A 24,593-nucleotide genomic window follows, 5' to 3' on the forward strand; every position below is an offset into this window, starting at 1 on the left:
TTTTTCTCAAACATGGGTACACATGTGGGAACATGAGATCAGAATACTCCTCGCATACGTTGAACGATTTCTGATATTTTCACACCCTCTTTCCACAAAAAAGGAAATGCTTACTCTTCGCGGCCCACCAGCGCCCGATCGGTAAAGTCGCTGAACACTGGTAGTTCGGTCCGAGGTGTGAATCCCGCAAACGGGCTGGCTGCATGGGTGTTTTCGTGGTTTTCCCCATGTATAGCAAGTATACGAGCCAGATTCCCTTAGAAAGTCCTCCACGAAGGCATCCCTCCTCTTAGGCAGATAGCCCTAGTGTGCTTTGTCATAATTAAATACACCACCACACCGCTTACTCTTCGCATCTTCCACGGTTGCAAAAACAGTGCGATAAAAGTGTGCCTGTATCAGTTACACAATTGACATGACGACACCATCAGCCTCTTGAGTGGTTGTTAGAGGTTAGTATTTTCCTATCTGACTTAAACAATAACTGAAGCACATGTACATACTGAAGCACCAATACATAGTTGTTTGGAATGCGATATTACTCATACTTTTTAATTTGCTTGACTAGCATAAACTGCTACTAGACTATCTTCAAAGTCTGCTTGTAACTTATAGCTAAGAGTAGAAGTTGAACACAACAGGAGAAGGGTGTAAAAGCCCTTTTATTGAACTCAATTATTTACAGACGGAAGAGTCTTTGTGCTTAGAAATCCACTATCCACTTGTAGCCCAAAAAAATAAAGATAATGGTGAACTAAACCAAATTAAAAAGATAAGCTAGTAGTTCAAGACTAAGAACCCTATAGCGGCGCATGATATTAAACTTCGGCGGTAAGAATGCGAAGCCGAGATCCAAAATTCAAACAGTTGAGAAGAAACAACAACATGCGCACTCAATAGCGAAATACGTTCTGACAAACCTTTTCGCTATTTCAGTTTAAATACACTCTCGTTCATCCTAACTCATTCTGGAGAGAAAACGCGAGAGAAACAAAAGATGACGGAACACACTATCAAATTAAAATAACTGTTAGTAAAAACACCATACACGTCATAAGTTAAACTCAGTTAACATAGCCGGTTGCGTTCTTTTTTAAATTTCTAATTTGATCTAGCTTCTTACTTTTTGTTATTATAGCTACTTTATCAAAATTAAAGTTTGGATTTTCAATTAAGTCGCAAAAAGTGAAACTGCTGCTGAAAATTGATAAAGGTATATACGTCTCAAAATTATGCAAGGAATAGGGCATTCAAGAATCCCACACATTAACAACAAAAAACATTTTATTATTATTATTTTATTATCATTATTATTATTATATTGTTGTTATGGATTCTGAAATTTAAGTCACAATGAAGACCAGAAAGATCTTTTGTTAGGCTAAAATGACAACTGAATTCGCTTTTAGTGACAAATGAATAGCGTCGCAGCGAGGCCATGCCATTGATAGGTCTAATGCTAATGGTTCGAGCAAAAATATCTCACGACAAAAATAACTTTACTGAATGCACATATTCGTCGGAATGGTTAACCAAATTTAAAAATCGCCACGGTATAAAGCAGTTAAAAATTTCAGACGAAAAAAACTTCAGCTAATAAAGCACCTAAATAATTTGTTGATGACTTCATGAAATTCATTAATAGCGAAAAGTTATCTCCAGAATAAATTTATAATGATGATGAAACTGCTTGTTCTTGGCAATATGTTCCCTAAATTGCAGGAAAGACTCCAACAGGTGTCAAAAGATACCAGGGCGAAACTAACGGTGCTGTCATACCAAAATGCTGCAGGAAGAAATAAACTTTTAGTACTTGGAAAAAATGCATAATCTCGGGCATTTAAAGTAGTAAAGACGTTTTCGTCATCTGTCGTTCAAAATAAAAGAACATGGATGATAAAAACATTTATAAATGGTTGATTGGAAAATCATTTCATACCCAAGGTGCGGCAACATTGGAAATCCGTTGGTTTACTGGATGATACAAAATCTGTCTTGATTATAGACAACTATTCGACTCACATTTCACTTTAAGTTTTTTTAGTTAAAGATAACGTCACTGTCTTACTGCTTCCTTCAAATTGTACATCCATTATTCAGCTAATAGATTTTAGAATGCTTCCCACACACACTGAAATGCATATACAGTATCTTTTTTTAAATTTATGCAAAATTTACGAAAAGCGATAAGGCCATTCAGGAATTTAAAAAAAAATATTTTAACGTAAAATTTGCCGTGTGGAACATTGAAAGGTCATGCTAAGGTATGTTTTCAGATATTTTAAAAATTGCTTGGCATAATTTATGGCTAGCCACCATATTTTATGGTGACAATGATCATGAAAGCAGCGAATGTGAAGGTTATCAAACATCACAAACAAAAGGAGAAGTTTTCCAGTTACTGGGAATTTGTGAAGAAACGATGATTAATAAAGAATAAGTTTTCTATTGCGGTACAATGTCGCAATCTTTAAGCAATCTCTTATATGGTTTAAAATTAAAAATATATCGCTACTGATAGTGAAGAATGTGACAAAGCGATTGTTAAAAATGAAAAGATTCCAACTGTCAGTCTGGTAGGAATTTTCGACACTGCTGTTTCAAGACTAGAATAATGGAACTTTCTAACTGAATAAAAATATTATGCCTACTATATAATAAAATAGAAAGTACTAGAAAAAGAAATGAGATAGCTTAAACAACTTACTTTGAAAGATATATTAATAAAACAAATAAAATACTGAACATTTTTTTGTAAATTTTGATTCGTTTATAAAGCCGTAAATGCTTCATTGTTTCGTAAACAACTACCTCACACTTTTAATTTCAAGATTTTTACAGGTCGTCTCACTCACTTTACTAACGAGCTATTTATTTGATGCCGAAGGGAAATTAAGAATCGGGACTCCAGATGTTTTATCTATGCAGGGAAAAAATAAAATGCGCATGCGTAAAGCAAGTTGGCGATTTTGAGGCCCATATTTTAGATCATCCGGATCTCGGACTTTGTACTGTATATAGATAGATAGATAGACAGTATATACATATAAGACAGAAAATATGTAAAATAATATTTAATCTGAATTCTCCTACATGTCTGTATTTTAATTTGGTTATTTCCTCTTTCATTCCTAAAAACAGTAATTGCTTATAATGAACTTATCTAAACCGCATCATTTCAAAATTTATCGCTAATTATATATATATATGATTTTTATACAAAGCTAATGGCGCAAAGACTTAAACAAGGCTTCAGCAAATATATAGTTTAAATCTGTGAATCGAAACCTACAACCTTTAACTCTCTGAACAGCAACATCTTGGACATGCAGCATTCGCGGCAGCTGAGTTGCTGTTGCTGGTTTTCTTACGCAGAGTCTTCAAAAAATGCAAAATTCATTAACAGAGAGCACATTTAGCACAAATTAATAGTAATATGTCAAAAATGTTTTTCAGAGAGAATAAAGAAATATTCAAGCCCGCCATGACTTAAACTACTTCTTTATGCATCTTGGTCTTGGACGACCAAATTATTTCATATATACAGGGTGAACAGGAAAGTCCCTTTTAACCTGAAAATTCTTGCGAGCGGAGACAGCTACAGCTATACAACTGCGTTATAGTAAAGCAACTATAACCGACCTAATGCTAAACACAGCAGCGGCCTAGTGGCGTATTTTGGAAGATAAGCATTGCAAATCGAAAACTGAAAGAGGTGAAGCAAAATTTCCAATTAGAAAGTTTTAGAGCATCAATAAATTAGAACGATACGACATTGGTCCACGCGGATAAGATAACTGTCTCCTGTATACTCAAAAATGTCTACAATCGATGCACTCCCTTTTGTGCAAACGTTTGAAAGGAAATGCATTAAGAAATACGCACCTTTTTATTGACCCCCCCCCCAAAAAAAAGCATCTCATGTGTACACCACATGACTTCCTTGTACAGAATATTAAATTACATGCATTTTTTCTTGCATTTCATTTAAACTTATTGGATTGAATTAAATCTACTTCGTCGATAGCGCATAAACCACAAGAGAATAAATGCACTCTTTAAAATTCACTATATTTGTTTATAGCGACACTTTGACGCCAGGTTCACTAAACAGCGTTACATTTCGTTCATATTATAACTCAGAATGTATAAAATTTATATCATTTGAAGAATTATCTAATTTGTTCTATTCAAATAATAAATCTAAAACGATGTATAAAAGAAATTAAGCAAACAAAACAAAAAAAGAAACAATTTTTCACAGACGATTCCGCATTTTTCATTCAATTAATTCAGTTCTCACTTCTTGACAAGGAAAAGATACATAAAAACTCAAAATATCTATATTAAAAATTACGAAGTAAATCTTAAACACTTATTCACTGGAATAAATTCCAGAATGGATTAAGCATGATTTAATTCGCAATAATAAAAGGAGTTATCTTTGTTGTTGCGAAGCTTAGTTTCTCTAGATTGGTAACAAATCCGTTATTTTGCCAAGTTTTAAATGTAAATAAACATGGCCGCCACTGCAAAAATAATTAGGCTTAGCCGCACTAAAACAACTTTTAAACTGTAGATAACTCTAAAAATATTGCATGCAGATGTACTAAAGGCATAAAAAACTTAACCGGAAGATAAGAACAACATAATTCAATCGTTTTTAAGGCAAAAAAAAATGCACAATTTTCAAACATATAAGAATGAAGAATCTGAGATCACTGAGCCAAGTAACAGAGTGGATATAAAAATACATATATTTATATACGTTTCGTGCAGCCGATTGCAACCAAAATATGAGGTGCGCATCTACATGTTATAGCAGTCCTATATACAAAATTTCAACGTTCTGAGGCTACTGGTTTCTGAGTTATGCGAGATACATACGTACGTACGTACAGACGTCACGAAAAATTCTCTTCAGAATTCATTTAAAATCAGTTTTATAATTTTTTTGGAGGGAAAAAAATCTTTTATTCTGTCCTTACGTACAGATGTCAAGCAAAAACATTGTCAAATTGCATTCGATAGCGGTCAAAATGGACATTTTCGTTGAAATATGATGCCTTAAACTTTTCGCGATTACAATACTTCCTGTTTGTTACTTCGTACAAGGAAGTAAAAATATGTACTTACATCAATAAGGTTTGATAACATCATTCACACATACATAGACACACACACACACACACAAACAAAAAAACAAAACAAAAAAAAAATCTGTAAGCTATCAGATTTTACATTACATGTCAAAATTTTACGTTTCTTAAATATACTTCTAAAAACGAGATAAAAGTGCGTGTCATATTTTTTTTTTTTTTCCTTGGAAACATACATACAAATGTATACTGCTGTTTTTAGTATTAAATATAAATCCCTCACGGTTACAGCCGAAAACATCTCGGCAAAAACCGTAGTACAAAATATCGTCGTCGAAAAATAAAGCGGTTAAAAAACTTCGCAGTTTAAAAACATCGCCGTCGAAAATATCGTGGTAAAAAATGAAGTACCTACATGACGCAAATCATCGCATGACGATAACATCACAGACATGCTTTTTTCGCAGACATGCTTTAATAATTGTAAATGGGTATTCTCATGATGATTTGTGAGCGCAAGATTGTAACAAGATATACACGAATTTACATATTTTCGTGTTTTGAACTTTGGCATCTTTTTTTGAGCGATAATAACGCCAAATGTGGTTTATGGATTTTTTGTTACAGTGAATTGCCACAGCTATTTTTAACCTTAAATTTCAAATAAATTTTTACGGAGAACTAATTTTATGAATTTTTTTTCCTCAATGATGCGTAATAAATATTTATTAATATTATATGAAATGCTATTTTTTTAAATTATAGATAATATTCAAATTTTTAACTATTTTTTTTTTTTAATTTCTCTCCTTCTTTCTTTTTTTTAAAAAAATATTTGTAAGAATAAATTTTTATCTTCGGCGTTTTATCGTCTGCTACTTTAACTTCGTTTAAATCGAATTTTCTAAAACTGAGAACTTTTGTTTGATGTTTATTTGAATTTTATGAAAATATTTTATGACATTAACTGCATAATTTATTTCTAAACAAGCTGTTGCTTATGAAGTGGCTGAAAGAACGGCTGAAACTATCATCCATATTTTTAAAGCACAGTATATTTTTATAGAAACATAAGATTTAGAATAATCATTTTTATAAAAGTCAAATTATGATATAAACATACAACCCTCTAGTGACCGAATTAATGGAAGTTCAATGGTTACGTAGAAATGATCTGCAGCTACTTAATGGCTGGATAAGTCAGCAGGTTCTGTGGACAAATAACAATAATTATATAAACGACACCCAACATTCTGGATTCAATTAACAACGAAGGTACGATGTTTATTAAATGAATTTAAGAAGTTTTTAAACATAAAAAATCAACTCATTTTTTATCCTAAAATGTATTTTTAGGCGTAGCGTGTTTTAACTTTCTGTCTGAATGCAAATATTTTTCTATGCAAATATTTCTAATTTTATATTAATCAAGATTGCCCACGATACTATTTATTTGCACTTCAATTCTTACCGTCAGCTCTAGTAGAAGTTACAAATCAGTTATAATTTAATTAAGGAATGACCATCTAAGTGTAGAAACAGTGTACCGTAACAGCAATTCAATTATTGGCGCCGTATCTTTCATGTTACTCCCGATTGGCAAGGTACATGATTTTTAATGATTATTCGGGTTTTGCTAGTAACTTCACTTGGAAATCACGCTTAAACTAGGTTAGTTGGTTATTTGAACATAGAAAGAACATGGGAGCTATTTGGTTAAGATGCTTTCATAGAGAACCTTTGTAAAAAGAACCTAGAAAACTATACGAAAACCAACCATGCAAGCCTGGGTTAGACTTCGCAACAAACAATTAGTATTTAACAATCTTCAAATGCTAGGCAACTGGTGAGGCTCCAATTAAATCTCCAATTTGTAAATATTTAAAATATTGTTGTATTTTTAGACACAAAAAGAGGAATTTAAGTTTTGTTAACTCGTTAGTAAACTACCAAGTCGTAGTGCAAATGAATATTCAATTTCTTTTGCAATAATTGTGTTCACTTAATATTCTTGGAATATGAGCTAAAGAAGTGTTCTCAGAAGATTAAAGAAGTGTTTAAATCCAATGACATTAGGTTTGTCTTACAAGCTCAGGTATCTAAACGATTCTGCAGTTGCCCGAGTAGTTGATTTGTAAATGGCTGTGAGTTAAGCAGATGACTTTTAATCTTCCGTTAATCAGTCAGAAAACGTATTGCAAATGTTTTGTATTGTATGACAATGCATCTTTTCATTATTCAATAACCAATCGGAGAATCGCTTGTATTCCGAAAATAACTATGTGTACTCAATCGTCCTGCATGTTCCTCAAATTTGTCTTCTTGTGATTTTTTTCTTTCCCAAAAACTAAAGTTGCCTCTCAAAGGAAAGATTTTGACATTGAAGAGACAAAAGGAGTATGACATCTACTTTTAGAGGCATGTCAAAAACATATCTCTACAAACCTTCTCTTTCATTAAATGTTGCGCATTCAGACAAAAAGTTGCATCAGCGTAAATTCTATAATCTATTTTTATTACACTATGATTACTTTATTAACATACAGTGAATAAATATATACTAAATCTTTTACTTCAGCTTAAGTAATTCGGAATTTTTGACGGAATTGCTGTCGGAACTAAGACTTAGAAGATAAGTCAAATTAAATATTTCGATAATCCAATAAATTCAAGGTCGAAGTTTCAATATTTTCTTTTCGGAGGGAGGGGAAATTTTTTCAGTTTTGGTCCATTAACCTAAGTGTATTTGCTTCGATTCTTTATTTTTTCCATAAAAGCGAAAATCTTACGCATTGTATACATATAACGCATAGCTTCAAATTAAAAGTTAATAATATACAGAGTGGTTATAATTAAAGTTCCACTTTGAAACGGGCTCACCAGCGGCCGAGCGATAAAGTCGCTGAACACTGGTAGTTCGGTCCGAGGTTCGAATCCCGCGTACGCGCAGGCTGCAGGGGCGTTTTCGTGGTTTTCCCCATGTGTAACGTGTATACGAGCCAGTTTCCCTTTAAAAAGTCCTTCACGAAGGCATCCCTTCCCTTAAGCAGATAGCCCTAGTGTGCTTTGCTATAATGAAATACACCAAATCCACTTTGAAACGGTCATAAAAGGAAAGCTACTGGATCAAATGTTATCAAACTTGGTAACCGCGTAAAGGAGGTCATGAGAATTTATTTTCCGCGAAAAAAAGAAGTTCGAAACCTCACTACCAGGGGCGAAATGGCGCTGTATGCAATATTGTTAAACGAAATATGGGTCGGAATCTAACTTTACACGGGTTTAATATGTTGTATACCCTTAAGAAACTTTGAAGTAAGCAAATTACCACTTAAAGGCGTTAAATTCGATAAAAGTCGAGTGCGCCATCCGTGTAAGTAAGAAATTCGTCCGTGAAAAGCACAAATTAGCGATTAGACAATGTGAGATCGCAAATCACTCGCACAAGTGCGTACAATCTGGAAATCGTTTTCTTACAGATCGCCAATTTGTAATTTTTGAAGCCTGAATTCGGCACTAAAACATGAAGATACTGATTCAAAACGCTTTTAATCGATTTGGGCCAAAGAAATCCCTCATATTATCTATCTAGTTCCATTGCATTCTCCTATTGCATTCGATTGCATAGCAGTCATTCCACACCGTTTGGTGTTGAATGACAGCTAGTTTTATAACTGAACCATTTTTCTCTGAAGAGCAGTCGACAGCTGGACCACTGTGATTGCATCTCACTTAGAGTCAATGTTAAAAAGTTTCGTGATACATGAACTGCAGTAACGTGGCATTTTAGATACTAGGATTTTTATGCAGGGCTGGGCCCCACCTCACATGTGTCGCACAGTTACTTAGGCAACATTTCACGAATGAACGTCTTATAGGCCGACATTTCCCCTCTTCCCACCAAACCTACCTTAACCTCTGTGACTTTTGGCTATGGGGTTATCTCAAAAGCACTGTTTATGGTGATAATCTAAGCAATTTGGCAGAAATGAAAAATGTGATACACTGACATGTCCGTAACATTCCTCCTGATATGCTAAGAGCTGCTGTTGAGAATGTAGTAACAGGATTTAACTTGCTTTCGGAAAATGCCGGACGCTACATTTAACATGCTTTGTAACACGTTTCGAAACGATTAAACACTTTAAACATTTTAAACAGATGTTTTCATGTCTTATTTCATTTAACAATATTGCATACAGCGTCATTTTCCCCGTGGTGGTGAATTTTTTAACTATTTTTTACCGCGAAAAATTAATTCCCATAATCTCTTTTACACGATTCCCAAGTTTGATAACATTTGGTCCAGTAGTTTCCCTTTTATGACCATTTCAAAGTGGAACTTTTATTATAACCATCATGTAAATTAAACTTTAAAAGTTTGACAGTTTGGTTCAAGTCCCAGCTTTAAAAATATATATTTAGAAATAATGTTTTAAGAAGCTAATTTTTCTCTCGCATTATAAATTGTATAAAAAACATGATCTTTAATATAATTTAGATTATTTCAGCCGATATAAGAATCGGGTCACTCGGTGGTGCAGAATAAACAATGCTTATTATTATTTATTTTCCTATCGTTATCGTTACTTCTAACTAATTAATCCAGGTAAAACAAACCTGCTTACCTTGTTCCAATGGGTTCTGCCAGGGCCACTAGTTGAATTCTCCTCTGTGCATCTCTATCTGCAAAATCTTGAAGGGAATAATCCATAAATGATAAATACTTTCTTTACACAAACATATTTAATGAAGACGCAAACGGGTTACAGAATATTTACATAATGAAAAGTGTTTAAATGTGGCACGACGCAGCGTGCGACTTCTCAGTCCCGATTACTACATGATTGTACAGAACACTTTTAATTTTTCGACAAGCCTTCAGCAACCAAAATTTATCTTTTATCTGATTTAAAGCATCTGCTATTCCTCCGTGCCCTACCACCTGATGACTGTGAAGAATAATTAGATCAGTCAAATGATCTTTATCAGGCAAAACGATTGGATGTGCGTGTTTATAATCCAAATTTGAATTTTCTAATCGTCCACCAACACGAATTACACCAGTTTCATCTACAAATGGATTGAGGGACTTCAGTTTTGATACTGAACTTAATTTCTCGTTGTTCTTCAATGCCCGTATTTCATTTGTGAAATTTCGCTCCTGAACAAGTTTGATCCAATAAGTTTCTGCCATTTCCAATTCGGTAACCTACAAACATCCTGATAATTTCGAGGTATTTTTAACATTGTTGATGAACATTAAGCACCACGCAATAATTCGGTAAATTCGATGTAAATTGCTGTAATTTTGGCTTTTAAATAAATCTTCGGAAGGTTAGGTAACGCATGAATTTTAGAAAACCTCCTTCGATGTTTTTCTTAGTTCTTTGTTGGAATCTTCAATGCTCTTTGTGTAACATAAATTCGGTTTTGGCCAGTGTTACATTTCTTCTCTTAACCACGTGGGCCCTTCCCACCATATGCTATTCTGCTTCAGATGTTTTACATTTTCACCTCTAGTTAGCAAATCAGCTGGATTATGTTCATCAGCCGTATATCTCCAGTTCAAGACATCTGAATTCTTCTGTATTTCCTTCACTCTGTTCTGAACAAATGGCTTCCACCTTTTCACATCCAGTGTAACTTTATACTAGAATCAGTCCACATATATACAATTAAATCAATGTCCCGAAGTTTCTTTTGAATGTATTTTGACAAGCGGGAGCCTATCAAAGCACCCATCAATTCCAATCTGGGAAGTGATAATTTTTTCAAAGGTGCTACTCGTGATTTTGACGTAATGAAACTTGTATGAATGACTCCATTTTTCGAATAACGAAAATACAAAACAACCCCATAGGCCTTCTGACTCGCATCTGTGAAACAGTGTAACTGTAAACCATCCTTTATATCCCTTTTCCCAGCACCTGCAAACTGATGTCTTGGTATTTTCAAACTACAAATATAAGTTATTTCATCACACCAGCTTTACCAATTCTTTCTGAGATTTTCTGGTATTTCAGTGTCCCATGCTATCTTTTGTTCCCACAAATCTTGCAATAAAATCCTAGCTCGAATGGTGTATGGATTTAAAAATCCCAGTGGATCAAAGAAACGTCCTACAAATCTCTCAAGATTTCTCTTTTAGTGGGTATGTTATCTATCCTTTTGGCATCTTTTACCAAATCTTCAATTTCTATCAAAAATGTATCATTTGACCTATTCCATATGTATCCCAATACTTTAGAACAAGTCGAATCTTGTGAAAAATCTTCTTCATTCCATACCTTTCCACTTCCGCATGTTAAATACACCTTCTTTCAGTATGCGTTTAGCATGTTCCGATTCCTCGAATGCTTCTGATTCTTCATCTGCTCCAGCGATTAAGTCGTCAACATACATATTTTCAGTTAGCATGGAAAATACGTTCGGATACTGTGACTTATATTTGTCAGCGTGTACATTAAGAGTTGCTCTGAGAAGAAACGGACTAGATGTTGCTCCAAAAATTACCCTTGTCATACGAAGAGCCTTTGTTTTGGTTCCATTTAATTCACCATCGTTCCATAGAAACTTGACTGCGTTTCTGTCTTCATCAGCAAGAGAAATCTGCAAGAATGCTTGTTCGATGTCAGCTGTAAACGCAATTCGATTTTGACGGAACTTAAGGAGCAGTTCCAGTATGTTTCGACACATCTTGGGACCTGAATGTAAACAGTCATTTAATGACAAATAATTCTCGGCATGTGACGAAGCGTCAAAAACCACACGGAGTTTTGTAGTTTCCTTGTTTTATCTTATAACGGCTTGATGTGGCATAAAATACGTTTTTGGTCCAATTTCAATGTTAGTCTCTTCGGCGATTCCTTCTTTTAAGTACTTATCAATTACTTCGCGATATCCGTCATAGAACTATTGATTATTCTGAAATCTACTACTTAAACTCTTAAATCTAATTTTAGCAGTCTCCAGATTATCTCCAAGCTCATTTGAATTATGATTCCAGGGAAGGCGAACAATATAACGATTGTTTTCTAATTTCACAGATCTTTTGAAATTATCGAAAACTAAATTATCTTCTAATTCGAGTTCCTTATCCGAATCATAATTTATCCTCACAGAATCGAGCTCCTAGAGATTCTTCAGCTAACTAGACAGTGATTCATTCTGTGTATTATTATGAACCACAACCTTCATTGTATTCACATTAGTTGGTGACATTCCGTAAGCTCTTTCTGTTCCACTAATGGTCCAACCCAATTTTGTTTCAACCGCTACTAAGGAATTAGACAGTCTGTAAACCTTACCCGTAACTATTTTCCAATAAAAATCCGCTCCTATCAGCAAAGAAATTTTCGGCGGTTTATTCCCTTGTCCCCATTCATCGGAAAGTTGTATGCCCTGTTTTTTAATAAGATTAACTATTTCAATTCTAGGGGAATGAGTATGTGATCCATTAATGACAGGAATAATTAAAGCTTCTTTTTTGATTTCATATCGATACTTCGAATTACGCAAAATGAGCCTGGTTTTTTTAACATTCCTCGCTTCAGAAGTCGTGCAACCGAAAGAGAATATTTTTATTTTTTCTTCTCCAATAACCGGAAGTTTTAATTTCTTACAGATGTCCTCCCTAATAAATGTTCGCTGCGATCCTAAATCAAACAAGACGCGAACACTTTGCTGGCGCCAATTGCCTGTATTTATAATTTCAGCTCGTACTGTCAGAAGAAATGAGTTACTTACTGTTGCACAATCGGAAACAGAGGAGACTACAGCCCTTTGGACGGGCCTTTTGTCTGACGCATCGTCAGAGTTTATCAATGTATGATGTCGTCGATCGAAAATACCACAAGTTAGTTTCGATTTGCATTTCCTCGCTAAATGATACCTTTTGAGTCATATGAAACAAATTCCCCTTCGCTTTAACGCTTCTTTTTTTTGGCACAGTCTTTTGACATGACTCTGACGTATGATTTTCAGAACAGAATAAACAGCTTTTAGATAGTGATGTGTTTAACGCTGCCGCTGAAGGAATTCTACCCTTATTATATTCCCGATTTCTTTCGCTGTCTCGAAAACGTTCTCGAAACTGCTGCTTATTTTCAAACTGGCATTTCTTTTCAGAATCTGTTGGCTTAATTAAAAATCCTGTACGTTCTCGACTTTCTATTTCTTTTCTTAAAAAATTTAGCAAATTTGTAATTTTTGTCTGATTATCATCTTCAAATTTTCTATTAAATTCTAGTGCTAAATCATTCGGAATCACCTTTATTAATATCGGATACAATAAGGTACTGTACGAATCCGGTAAAATATTACACGATTCTAATCCTCTAATTTGTACTTCACAACGATCATATAATTTTCGAAGTGCTGTCACATCGCAAGACCTTTTAACCGGAGTCAGAGTTAATAAATTGTTCATGTGGGTATCTATTATTAGTTCTTTGCGTCCGAAGCGATCCTTTAATATTTTCACAGCCTTCTCGTAATTCTCCGCTGTTAACGTCAACCCTTGTATTGCAGTTTCTGCATCAGAAGTAAAAATTGACTTAATAGTTAAATTTATCTACTGCATGTAGACTTTCATTTTCGTGTACAGCTGTCTGAAATCGTGCCCAAAATCCGGGCCAACTGCATACATCCGTTTCCGAAAAGGTTTCCAGGGCCAATTTGGGGAGTTTAATTTTGTTCTGAGATTCAGTGACAGTTCCATAAGAAATAGAATGAGCGCTATGTGGATTAGTATCTAAATATTTTTTCGCGCGTAATTTCCAAACAATAATTTTACTTTTATGCTCTTCTCTAGACATTATTTCATCTTCTAAATTTGTTACATCAATTAAAGTTTCAATACCATTATCCGCTAAGATTAGTTCTTCTTCTTTACTAATTAACAAACAAAGAAATCCTGAAAAAAGAATGTCATATGAATTACATGTCCAAGTCCTTATTTTTCTTTATATATTTTTTTTTTACATTTGCTGATCGATGCCTAGTTACACCTGCACTTCAGCCAGAGAATTTAAAATTTAAATCTAAGTAAAGTTATATTAATAATAATATTGTGACATAATAATTTTTGAAATATTTCATAATTTAAAATATGTATATTTTTTCAGGTGATTCGAACAGAAAATCGATGACGATATCCGAGCAAATGCAGGTAAGTCCTTTACTACTCTGGGTATTTTTCCAATAGCAGCACCGCCTCAGAAAGGCGATACAATGGTGTCCAAGTGGCTTATTCCAGTAATCGTTGTTTATATATCCCTTGCTGAATGACACTATGACCTTATTCATTGTTTATATGCGAATAAAAACAAAAAAATACGTATTTATTTTCTTGCCATATTCTAGAAATACTATTAAGCACAGAATCTATTTAAATGTATATTGAATCTATTAAATTTAACTTTACCACTGCTTATAGCCAAATCTACATATACGGCAAAGTAAGCGAGAGACATCTGATTAAGAGGATGAATGCTTTCGAAGAAGGCTTTTTAATGGAGATTGTATTCATGTAAACACGAGAAAATTCTCTAGAATACTTATGTAACCTTCGCTGAACTTCGAAACCAGATCGAACAATGAGAAGCTATCTTATCCCTTTGCTTACTATAGGGGACACTGTATTATGCTGCACTGAATTCGAAATGTTTATACACTTAAAGACAGGCAGGATAAAATAGAAATAATAATATGAAAATAACCGCATCTCCGAATGACAAAACTTGGTAGATGCTTTGCATGTATATGAAAAAAGAAACAATTAAAATTTTAGAGGAAATTAATTTTTATTCGGGAGGTACAACTACATATAGAGAATCAATCAAGAAAGCATTGACCCACTTTTGATCCTTATGCAAGATGTTATCAGGCTTGTAAGCGAATTTCTCCAGCGATATTTCTTGTGAAACTCTCTTCAAAACTATCCAGCTGGATCAGTTATATCCTCGAATTGTCGTACACGCCTACTTATCATACCCCAAATATGGGAGAAATCTGGTAATCTGCCTGGCCAAGAAATATCTGACAGAATTGTGTATCTTGAATATCTTTCTTAACAGTTGCTCTGATTGTATTGCATTAGAAAATATTGGTGTGTGGTGTATTTAATTATGGCAAAGCACACTAGGGCTATCTGCCTAAGGGGAGGGATGCCTTCGTGGAGGATTTTCTAAGGGAAACTGGCTCGTATACACGTTACACATGGGAAAACCACGAAAACACCCATGCAGCCAGCCCGTTCGCGGGATTCGAACATCAGACCGAACTATCAGTGTTCAGCGACTTTACCGCTCGGCCACTGGTGAGCCCCATTAAAAAATATTGTAAATAGACTTTCAACCGTTATTTTTATTGTGCTTTATTTTCAATTCCGATGAAGAAAAGTAAGATGATTGGTGTCCCTTTGTGGTCTAAGGAAATTGATTGTTATAGAAAGCATGTAAATGCTGCTAGGCGTAGATTCCAGAGAGAAAGAAACAGTGATCTTAAAGATATATAAAATTAAGTATTTTGAATTGCAGCAGAATTATACGGCTAAATTAGCTAATGCCAAGCTTGAGTCGTGGAGAAATTTTCTTTTAACTATTAATGTTCACAATGGCTAGAAATATATATATAAGTATGGGGTTAAGACCAATTTTGCGAAAAGGATTAAGATTTTGGGAATTAAACTCCCGGATGGCAGTGTGACTTCGAGTTTGAGTGATACAATTGTTGCTATAATGACAAAGAATTTCCCAAGATGTAATGCGCGTGATCAGAGAAATTCTCATAAAACTATGCGTACTGAGTCTGATGGACTTTATATTTCTTTTATGGACTGTCCGTTTTCTACTTCAGAAGTTAATAGTGTTATTAGAAGTCTCAAAAAGAACAAATCACCTGGGCTAGACTCTCTTTCCAATGAAATTGCGCAGCACTTTCATGCGGTGGATAGCACATTTTTGCACAGACGTTTTCAATCTTTGTTTACAATTAGGAGTTTTTCCAGCATCCAGCACAATGGAAGAGGGCTCGGGTTGTTTTGATTCCTAAAATGTTAGATATGAGAACTCCTTATCTTGATAATATAAGATGCATTAGTCTTTTACCAACTTTGGGAAAATGTCTTGAAACTCTCTTCATTAACAGAGTAAATTGGTATTTGAAACAGAAATGTTTTTATAGTGATTCTGAGTTCGGATTTACTCCTCGGAAGTCTGCTGACGATGCCATTATTCGCCTTTGTTCGCGGAAAGAAAATGAAGTATACTACAGTTCTTATTTTCCTGGATTTCAAAGGAGCTTTTGATAATGCTTGGTGGCCATCAAACTTAAAAGTTCTAAAAGATGCTGGTAGACCATATAATATCTATAACCTACTTAAAAGCTTCTTGAACGAGAGAACCGCTGAGCTTCAGCTTGGGAACGAAGCTATGGTTTATTCTCTAGAATAAGGATGTCCTCAAGGCTCTGTGCCCGGACCTACTCTTTAGAACATAATAATTAATAATCTTTTAAATCATCTCGACGGTTATTTTGAAACTGCATTTGCAAAGGACTTACTTTTAATTTTCCAAGGAAAGATTTTGAATAACATTCTTTTGAGAGCACAAGAAGTTCTAGATTTTGTCTCCAATTGGGTGATTTCTCATAAACTCACTTTTAATCCTTCAAAAAGTAAAGTTATGCTTGTTCCCAGAACGTTTGATGAATAAAATATTGCTCTTTTGATGCTCGATAATTCTCCGTTAGAATTTGTAGAAAATGTTAAGTATCTTGGTGTCATTCTTGACCAAACATTAACATGGAAAAAGCACATTGAACTCCTTTCTGCTATATGTGAGAAAATTATTAATGGCTTTCACCGAATCTCCAAAAATACTTTTGGAGTAAGCTACGATGTTAAGAAACTAATGTATAAGCAGTGTATTGTACCTTTCATTTGGTACGGCTGTCATGCTTGGGGACATATTCCTGCCAAGAAGGTTAACAAAAGAAATTTGAGAAAGATTCAACGAAGAATTTTCTTCGTATATTAGTGGTTATAGAACCTCAAGCTATGAGGCTACTTTTGTTCTTGCAGGAGTTCCTCCTACTGATTTTGAAATTGCATATAAGAATAATATTTTGAGTCATTGGCAACTGATACTTTGGAAGACTGTATTAACGGAATCGCCCTCTTCACTATCTTTCTCATCTCGTTACTTTAGAACCTATATATTTCTGCGATTATAAAGAGACTGCTGAAATGAGTTTTCATATGGTTTTCTTTACAGATGTCAGCAAGATGTACAGCAAAGTTGGCTTTGCATTTGTTCTTTTTGAAGGCCATTCGGAGGTTTTTTTTTAGACACCGTATACGAATGAATGCCCAGTTTTCAAGCAGAACTTCTGTGCATTTATCTTGCCATCAAATGTATCAAGGATAATGGGATAACATCTTCAAGGCACTTTATTAGTTCTGATTCTCTTCCTTCTCTTCAACATTTGAACAGTATTACCAGCTGAGACAAATTAGTTATAGAAACCCTAGTAATTGTTAGTTCACTTATAAATAGAGGAATTGATATCCGCTTTGCTTATGTACGTGCTCATCATGGTTTCTATGGAAATGAAAGAACTGATTTCTTAGCTAAAGATACCTTAAATTTACCCACTGATATCAACATTAGCATTCCAAAGAGCTATTGGAAGTCCTTTCATTATAAGAAGCTTTTAGCTATGGGGAATGAGGAATATATTTCATCTTGTAATGCTGAGGTCACCAACAAGTTCTTTCCTTCTATTTATCATAGACTGCATTCCGAGTCTTTCCTCCCTATAAATTTTAAAGCGTATCAGTTTTTATCTGGTCACGGTGATTTGCAAGTTACCTGTTTCGTTTTAATCTAAGATCAAACAATTTATGTAAATGTTCAAAAAGAATGCCTCAGGATGTGGAACATTTGATTTTCTCATGCCCTACATTTGATGACCCTAGATTATGCTTACAGAACGATTTGAAAATGTTCGGAGTGACTTGACCAGTGAACTTATCTTTTTTCGGTTAAGTTCAGACTGCTGTTCTCTGCTTTTTGTTTATTTTATATGTGGATGTAACTTTTAATGTTTTAGTTAACTTACTTCTGTAAGCCTGTGTTGTACACTGCTCAAAAAAAAAAAAAAAAAAAAAAAAAGGGACAGTCCTATATCTCCCGATCTACTGGGCCGATTGACAAAATTCAAATTGCGTTCTTCATGTCTCGAAAGCGCGACTTAGGATATATATTAGATTTATATATAGCACTATTCTAACATAGGTATTTTGACACAAAATCGGACTTTTTCTGAAATAACATACCAATTTTTTTACATATTTCGATTCTACGACTCAAATTACGCCTAAATATGAAATTTTGTAAAATTTGGAGCGAAATTTACGGAGAAATTCACAAATTTATGTTGGCACTTTTTTGTCAGTTTGCGCCAAGAATACTTCACTTGGCAAACTTCTTAATATATGGCAACCTAGTTTCCTTAGGAAAAAAAGTCACCATCGTTCCTTTTTTCCAAATAATATTCTTTATATTATATTTTTAATTATAACTTATTATTTTAAGTAATTGTTTCTTTTCGAATTTCATTTTAATCGTTTAAGTTGCACGTTTTTTTTTTTTTTTTTTTTTTTTTTTTTTTTCGAATAACTGTTTTAAAAATTTCTATTTACCTATTCGAACTGCGTAAATAAAGGTGCAGCGTTTATTTTTTTTTTCAAATAGTTTTCTGTATATATATTTTTCGTCATAGCTATTATTTTAGGTCATTTTTAAATTTTTATACTTTTATTTTAATTGTTTGTGTTGCACTGTCTCTTCAGATAATTGTTTTGAAATTTTCTATTTATTCCTTCGAACTGAGCATTTTAAATATATTTATTAATATCAATTTTCCAGAATTTGATTTTATTTATTTGAACTGCGTTTTTTTCGGAAGAATACTTTGTAACCCAGACTACGACGCGTTTGAAAACTGCATACTATATTAAAAGAGAAAATACAGTAAAGCACAGTTTTACATGCCTTTCAATGTTCCGTTCAGAAAAAATATATATAAATAAGAGAGATGTATAACCGATATTTTAACTTAGGATGACTTGCATACACTGCTTTAAACAGTTTTATCATTGTGCCCATTGCTTTACACAATTTTATCCTACATTTGGTTTCTTAAAATGCTATTCATATTTTAGTCAAATATTTTATTTTTGAAATCGCAAGAATCAAATGTCATAAGATTGAAAAGTTTTAAATTAAAAAAAATACGAATACTAAATTTTACGAAAAAATTTATTTTTCTTCTCTGTTTCTTTAAGCATTCTGAAAGTATATTGAAAAGTATCCAACTTTTCGAAACATTTTGGTATTTCTGACAATCATTTTAAATAAAGTTATCGCCTTCCATTTCATAAAGGCCCACAAACGGCCGAGCGGTAAAGTTGCTGAACCCTGGTAGTTCACTCCGGGGTTCGAACCCCGGGAAACGGGCTGGTTGCATGGGCGTTTTCGTGGATTTTCTCATGTGTACCGCGTATGACTGCTGGTTTCCCTTAGAAAGTTCTTCACGAAGTATTTTGTCAGAGCCTTTATCAGTCTTTAGAGGCTAAACATTTTGAAGCTATGAGATGAAAGGAAAGACTGGTTTCATCAAAAGGTTTTGGTTTATTTTATTATGACAAAGCACACTACGGCTATCTGCCTAAGGGGAGGGATGCCTTCCTGGAGGACTTTCTAAGGGAAACTGGCTCGCATACACGTAACACATGGGAAAAACCACGAAAACGCCCATGCAGCCAGCCCGTACGCGGGATTCGAACCTCGGACCGAACTACCAGTGTTCAGCGACTTTACCGCTCGGCCGCTGTTTCATCAGGAAGGAAAAAAATCATCTTTAAGTGAAATCCACATACATCACTGGATAAACTCCTGAATCTTCAAATAATTCGACTGAGGAAATCATGGGATTCACCATTTATGATACGATATGATGATCTATAACGTAATTTACACAACCATATAGTTTAAAACCAGTCGCTCTTCACTTTAATCTGCAATGATATCGTTTTGTCTTTTCTGTTAACACAAGCTCAATTGATGGTATTTGCTGGTGTACTCGTCCAAGTGTTTTCTCTTTGAACACCTAAATTCTTTGAAGTATCCTGAAAGTATATTCGAAAGCGTCCAACTTTTTGAACATCTTGGTACGTCTGACAGCCAAATTTCCCTGCAAATTTTTGCTTACTTTTCTCCCTAATTTTCTTCTTTCCTTCTACAGTTATTTTCAGTGCTCACACAAGAAAATTAAGATTTTTCGTCTGCTAGACTTCCATACATTTTGCATTCTTGTCAATTTTTTAAAATATCAATTATATGAATTGCGTTTCAGCTAAAGAGAGCTTTTCATTTTCTAGTCATTTTAGCTATAAATAAAGTTTAAAGCGAAGTCCAAAGGATAAATATTTTAATTAAAAGATTTTTGCTAAATGACAAAGAAATAAAACAGTCCAGCAGGGTTTATTCTGTACCACAGAGTAACCCGATTCTTGTATCGGCTGAAACAATCTAAATCATATTAAAGATCATGTTTTTTATACAATCTATAACGCGAGAGAAAAATTAGCTTCTTAAAACATGCTTTCTAAGAGAATTAATATAAAAATTTATATTTATATATATATTTTTTAAAGTTGGGACTTGAACCAAACTGTCAGACTTTTAAAGCTTATTTTACATGGTGGTTAAAGTTCCACTTTGAAATGGTCATAAAAGGAAAACTACCGGACCAAATGTTATCAAACTTGGGAATCGTGTAAAGGAGGTTATGAGAATTTATTTTCGGCGGAAAAAAAAAGAGTTCAAAAACTCACCATCAGGGAAAAATGGCGCTGTATACAATATTGTTAAATGAAATAAGACACGAAAACATCTGTTTAAAATGTGTTTAATATTTTCCGAAACGTGTTACAAAGCATGTTCAATGTAGCGTCCAGCATTTTCCGAAAGCAAGTTAAATCATGTTACTGCATTCTCAACATGAAGATACTGATTCAAAACGCTTTTAATCGATTTGGGCCAAAGAAATCTCTCATGTTATCTATCTAGTTCCATTGCATTCTCCTACTGCATTCGATTGCATAACAGTCATTTCACACCGTTTACTGTTGAATGACAGCTAGTTTTATAACTGAACCATTTTTTTCTGAAGAGCAGTCGACAGCTGGACCACTGCGATTGCAGCTCACTTAGAGCCAATATTAAAATGTTTCGTGATACATGAACTGCAGTAACGTGGCATTTTAGATACTACGATTTTTATGCAGGGCTGGGATACCCATGTTTCATCCATGGTCACATATGTATGAAAAACCCCTTCTGCATACCAAGCGAAATGTTTTCAAATGCAGAGATGGCTCAAGAGCCGATGTTACCGGTGCAGCTGCACCGGGCATCAGAAATTTTAGAATTCAGTGAAGCACCCAGCAACAAACTTAGGGAGAGGAAAATTTTTAGAATTTAGGGCCTGCACTGGGCAGCAGAATTTAGGGGCGGTAAAATTTTTAGTTTTTAGGGAGGCCCCGGTCGGTAGAATTTAGGACCTGTACATATTCCATTGGGCAGCAAAACACCTAACGACAGCCCTAACTTGCGTGACTTCAGAGTCCTCATACCAATTATTTCTTGTGCCATTCTCGGTATACATCCAACTGAAACATTTTCATGAAAGATACTTTTTTAAAACTTATCTTACATTATTAGATTCTTCTACCTAAAATCATATCTCCCCACACACACTTTGCCAATGCCTTTCTTTATGACTACTGTGGATGAACAACTCGGTGAATTCTGCTGCCAGCATGGCAAGTGAAGAATAACCTGAAGCATTATCTACTAATTTCTCCCACAAATCTTTATGAATATCTTGTGTTGATATATGTTTCAAACATAAATATTTATCGCACCTCAAACTTCTATTTCGTCCGCTTTTTGAATCTGTAGCGACATGATTTAGATTCTGGATATTTTTAAAATGAAAAGGATTAAGATATCGTATTTATCTATAAGTCACTTGTAGAGTTATCTGACATTGTGTGAAACTTTCTTCTACGTTTGCCACAATTCACCCTCCTTCTAAGAAGTTACTGATTGATTGCCTTTCGGATGCCAGTTTCATGTATTCCACCTATAAACGAGTATTTTTTCATAAAATTATGAATTTGTACAATATTTTAAAATGGCGATAAAAATTTTAAACTGTTTTAGAGTTACAGTATGCATATGGAAGCTTTTGATTAAATGGTACATTACCTCCTGCTTGCATTTAGCTAATTACGCAGATAGTTAATTATTCTAGTTAGTTACATTCTTATCACTTTAATCGAAAGATTTCTAAATTTATTAATCATTAAAGTAAAATTTGTAACGTATGTATTTTATAATTTCAAACACAAGTTTCATACTTATTTATTTTGGTATTTTAATAAGATAAACATTTGTCACTACTATATTAATCAAGTACTCCATTCACTACTGAGATTTAGTAATTTAGTGTTAAAATAATACTTTCTTTAATTAAATTGCAAAACATTTTCATTTACACTACTTATTACTGAACTTGAGCAATAGATGGCGACACATGCCATAAAATTTAAAAAACTATTTATTACGAAGAGAAAACCTAAAAATAACAAATACAAATTCCAAAGAAATATTAATGATTCTTTCTGAAGTTTTCTCTGCTTCTGATAACCATTATTTGCTTTATTTTTCTAAAAAATATCTTGATATTTCTATTACTCCAAATAAAATCTGCCTTGGTCGTGTTAGTTCTGTTGCTCGGGTTACGTTATTATGCATCCCGACTAGCGTAACGGCGGGGATGAGTGTGAACCAAAAATATTAATTTCCAATTCAAATTCTTTGCTGTGAATGGCTCCTTACGGGAGAAACTTTTGAATGAAAGTGAGCATGTGTCACTTGTTTTTATTGCCAAGTGATTGTAAACCTACTACTTTCGCACTAGCGTTTATCATTTCATCTGAATTAGCGTTACTGCTGTCATTGTGTTTTATAAGAAACAGTAATCAAAACGTTTATTTCAGAACTCTTCAGTCTTTTTTATTATAATTTCTGCTATTACATTTATCCACATTTCTGTTAAAATTCTGGTGAACGAGTTGGTTACAGAAAAGATTTCATGGTTTTCTTCATCTGTAGAAGGAATATGAGACATAAAATCCTACATGAAGGCATCATCCCATACGGCAGATAACCCTTAAGTGCTTTGCCGTAATCCAAATAATCCTAATCCTTTAGAATGTCCTTAATGAAGGTATCCCTTCTTTCATGTAGTAACTACTTGATCATGCTCAATTAAACTAACAAACTTCAGATGTAATATCGTTCGTTCCGGTGTACGTTTTTACATTTAGAAAAACATTTTTCATGATCTAAGTAAGCATTCAAGTTATGTATGAATGGAAAATAATCAAACAATTGTAATGAACAGTAAATAAATATGATTATAATTATTAAAGAAAAAATTCTGAAACCTGTAGAATTTTTTTTTTTTTTTTTTTTAAATAAAATATTTGAAAGCTTTCTAAAAGTCAAACCATAATAAAACTATTACCTTTAAAGTTTGGTTAATTTCATATGGCAAAGCTCACCAGCCTATTCGCCTAGGTGAGACTCCGAATGTTCAGGAAATCAATACTCTAATGATAATTTATGATCTGATTTCAGAGAAATGGAGTCATATAATGAGTTTTATTCAATTTATCACGTTTGCACTGTCAGATGAAACTACTTTTATTCACCATGAACACAAAATGTAACTAAATAATGATTTAAAATTTAAATCATTGTTTCTCAAACTATTGTACATGTACCACTGATGGTACATTATATTATTTTAGGTGGTACAGTTTTTAACCAAAGGATTTAAATCAATGCTCAAAATGAATATAAAATGATGCTTCATTTGGCATATATTGGTACATGATGGTACATAAATTTATGATTCTTACGTTTGTGGTACAAAATTTGAAAAGTTTGAAAACCTCTGCTCTAAATCAATAACTTAAATTTTAGGGTAGAATATTTAAAGAATTTTTCTGAAAGCATTTGTTTTTATGACCCTGGAATTTTTTATTTAATTTCTTTTATTTTAAGTTAGACTTAAGTTAGTAAGATTTCAGCTCTTAAATCTGTTACATTAATTTCAGAATTTCCTTTTAAAATTTTATGCATTCCAGTGAAATTTTTCCTCTCATCGCTATAAAGTTTGCTTTCAGTTATTTTTCATTTTAGTGCAATGGAATTTACGATTACTTTATTTTCATAAATGCTGATTATTTCATTCTTATAAATTCTATCGTTAAGGTTCGAAAAACAACTGTTCTACACTGGGATGATCGGAACGTGAATGTGATTGTTCACGGAAAAATCTGAGTTTTAA

The 24,593-nt window shown here is 33.7% G+C and overlaps 1 protein-coding gene across 1 annotated transcript in view; it reads left to right on the forward strand.

Annotated features, from left to right (window-relative positions):
• The window catches only part of LOC118190192 (protein Obscurin-like), a 735,887-nt gene that overhangs the window by 121,896 nt on the left and 589,398 nt on the right, over window positions 1-24,593 (forward strand). The window contains exon 6 of the mRNA XM_085817109.1: window positions 14,228-14,271. Coding sequence (XP_085673235.1) covers window positions 14,228-14,271 — 44 coding nt within the window. The remainder of the gene's footprint in view (window positions 1-14,227; window positions 14,272-24,593) is intronic.

Source organism: Stegodyphus dumicola, chromosome 5 (assembly GCF_044657685.1).
Source record: "Stegodyphus dumicola isolate Sdum_Otavi_A_Nest chromosome 5, ASM4465768v1".
Lineage (NCBI taxonomy): Eukaryota > Metazoa > Arthropoda > Arachnida > Araneae > Eresidae > Stegodyphus > Stegodyphus dumicola.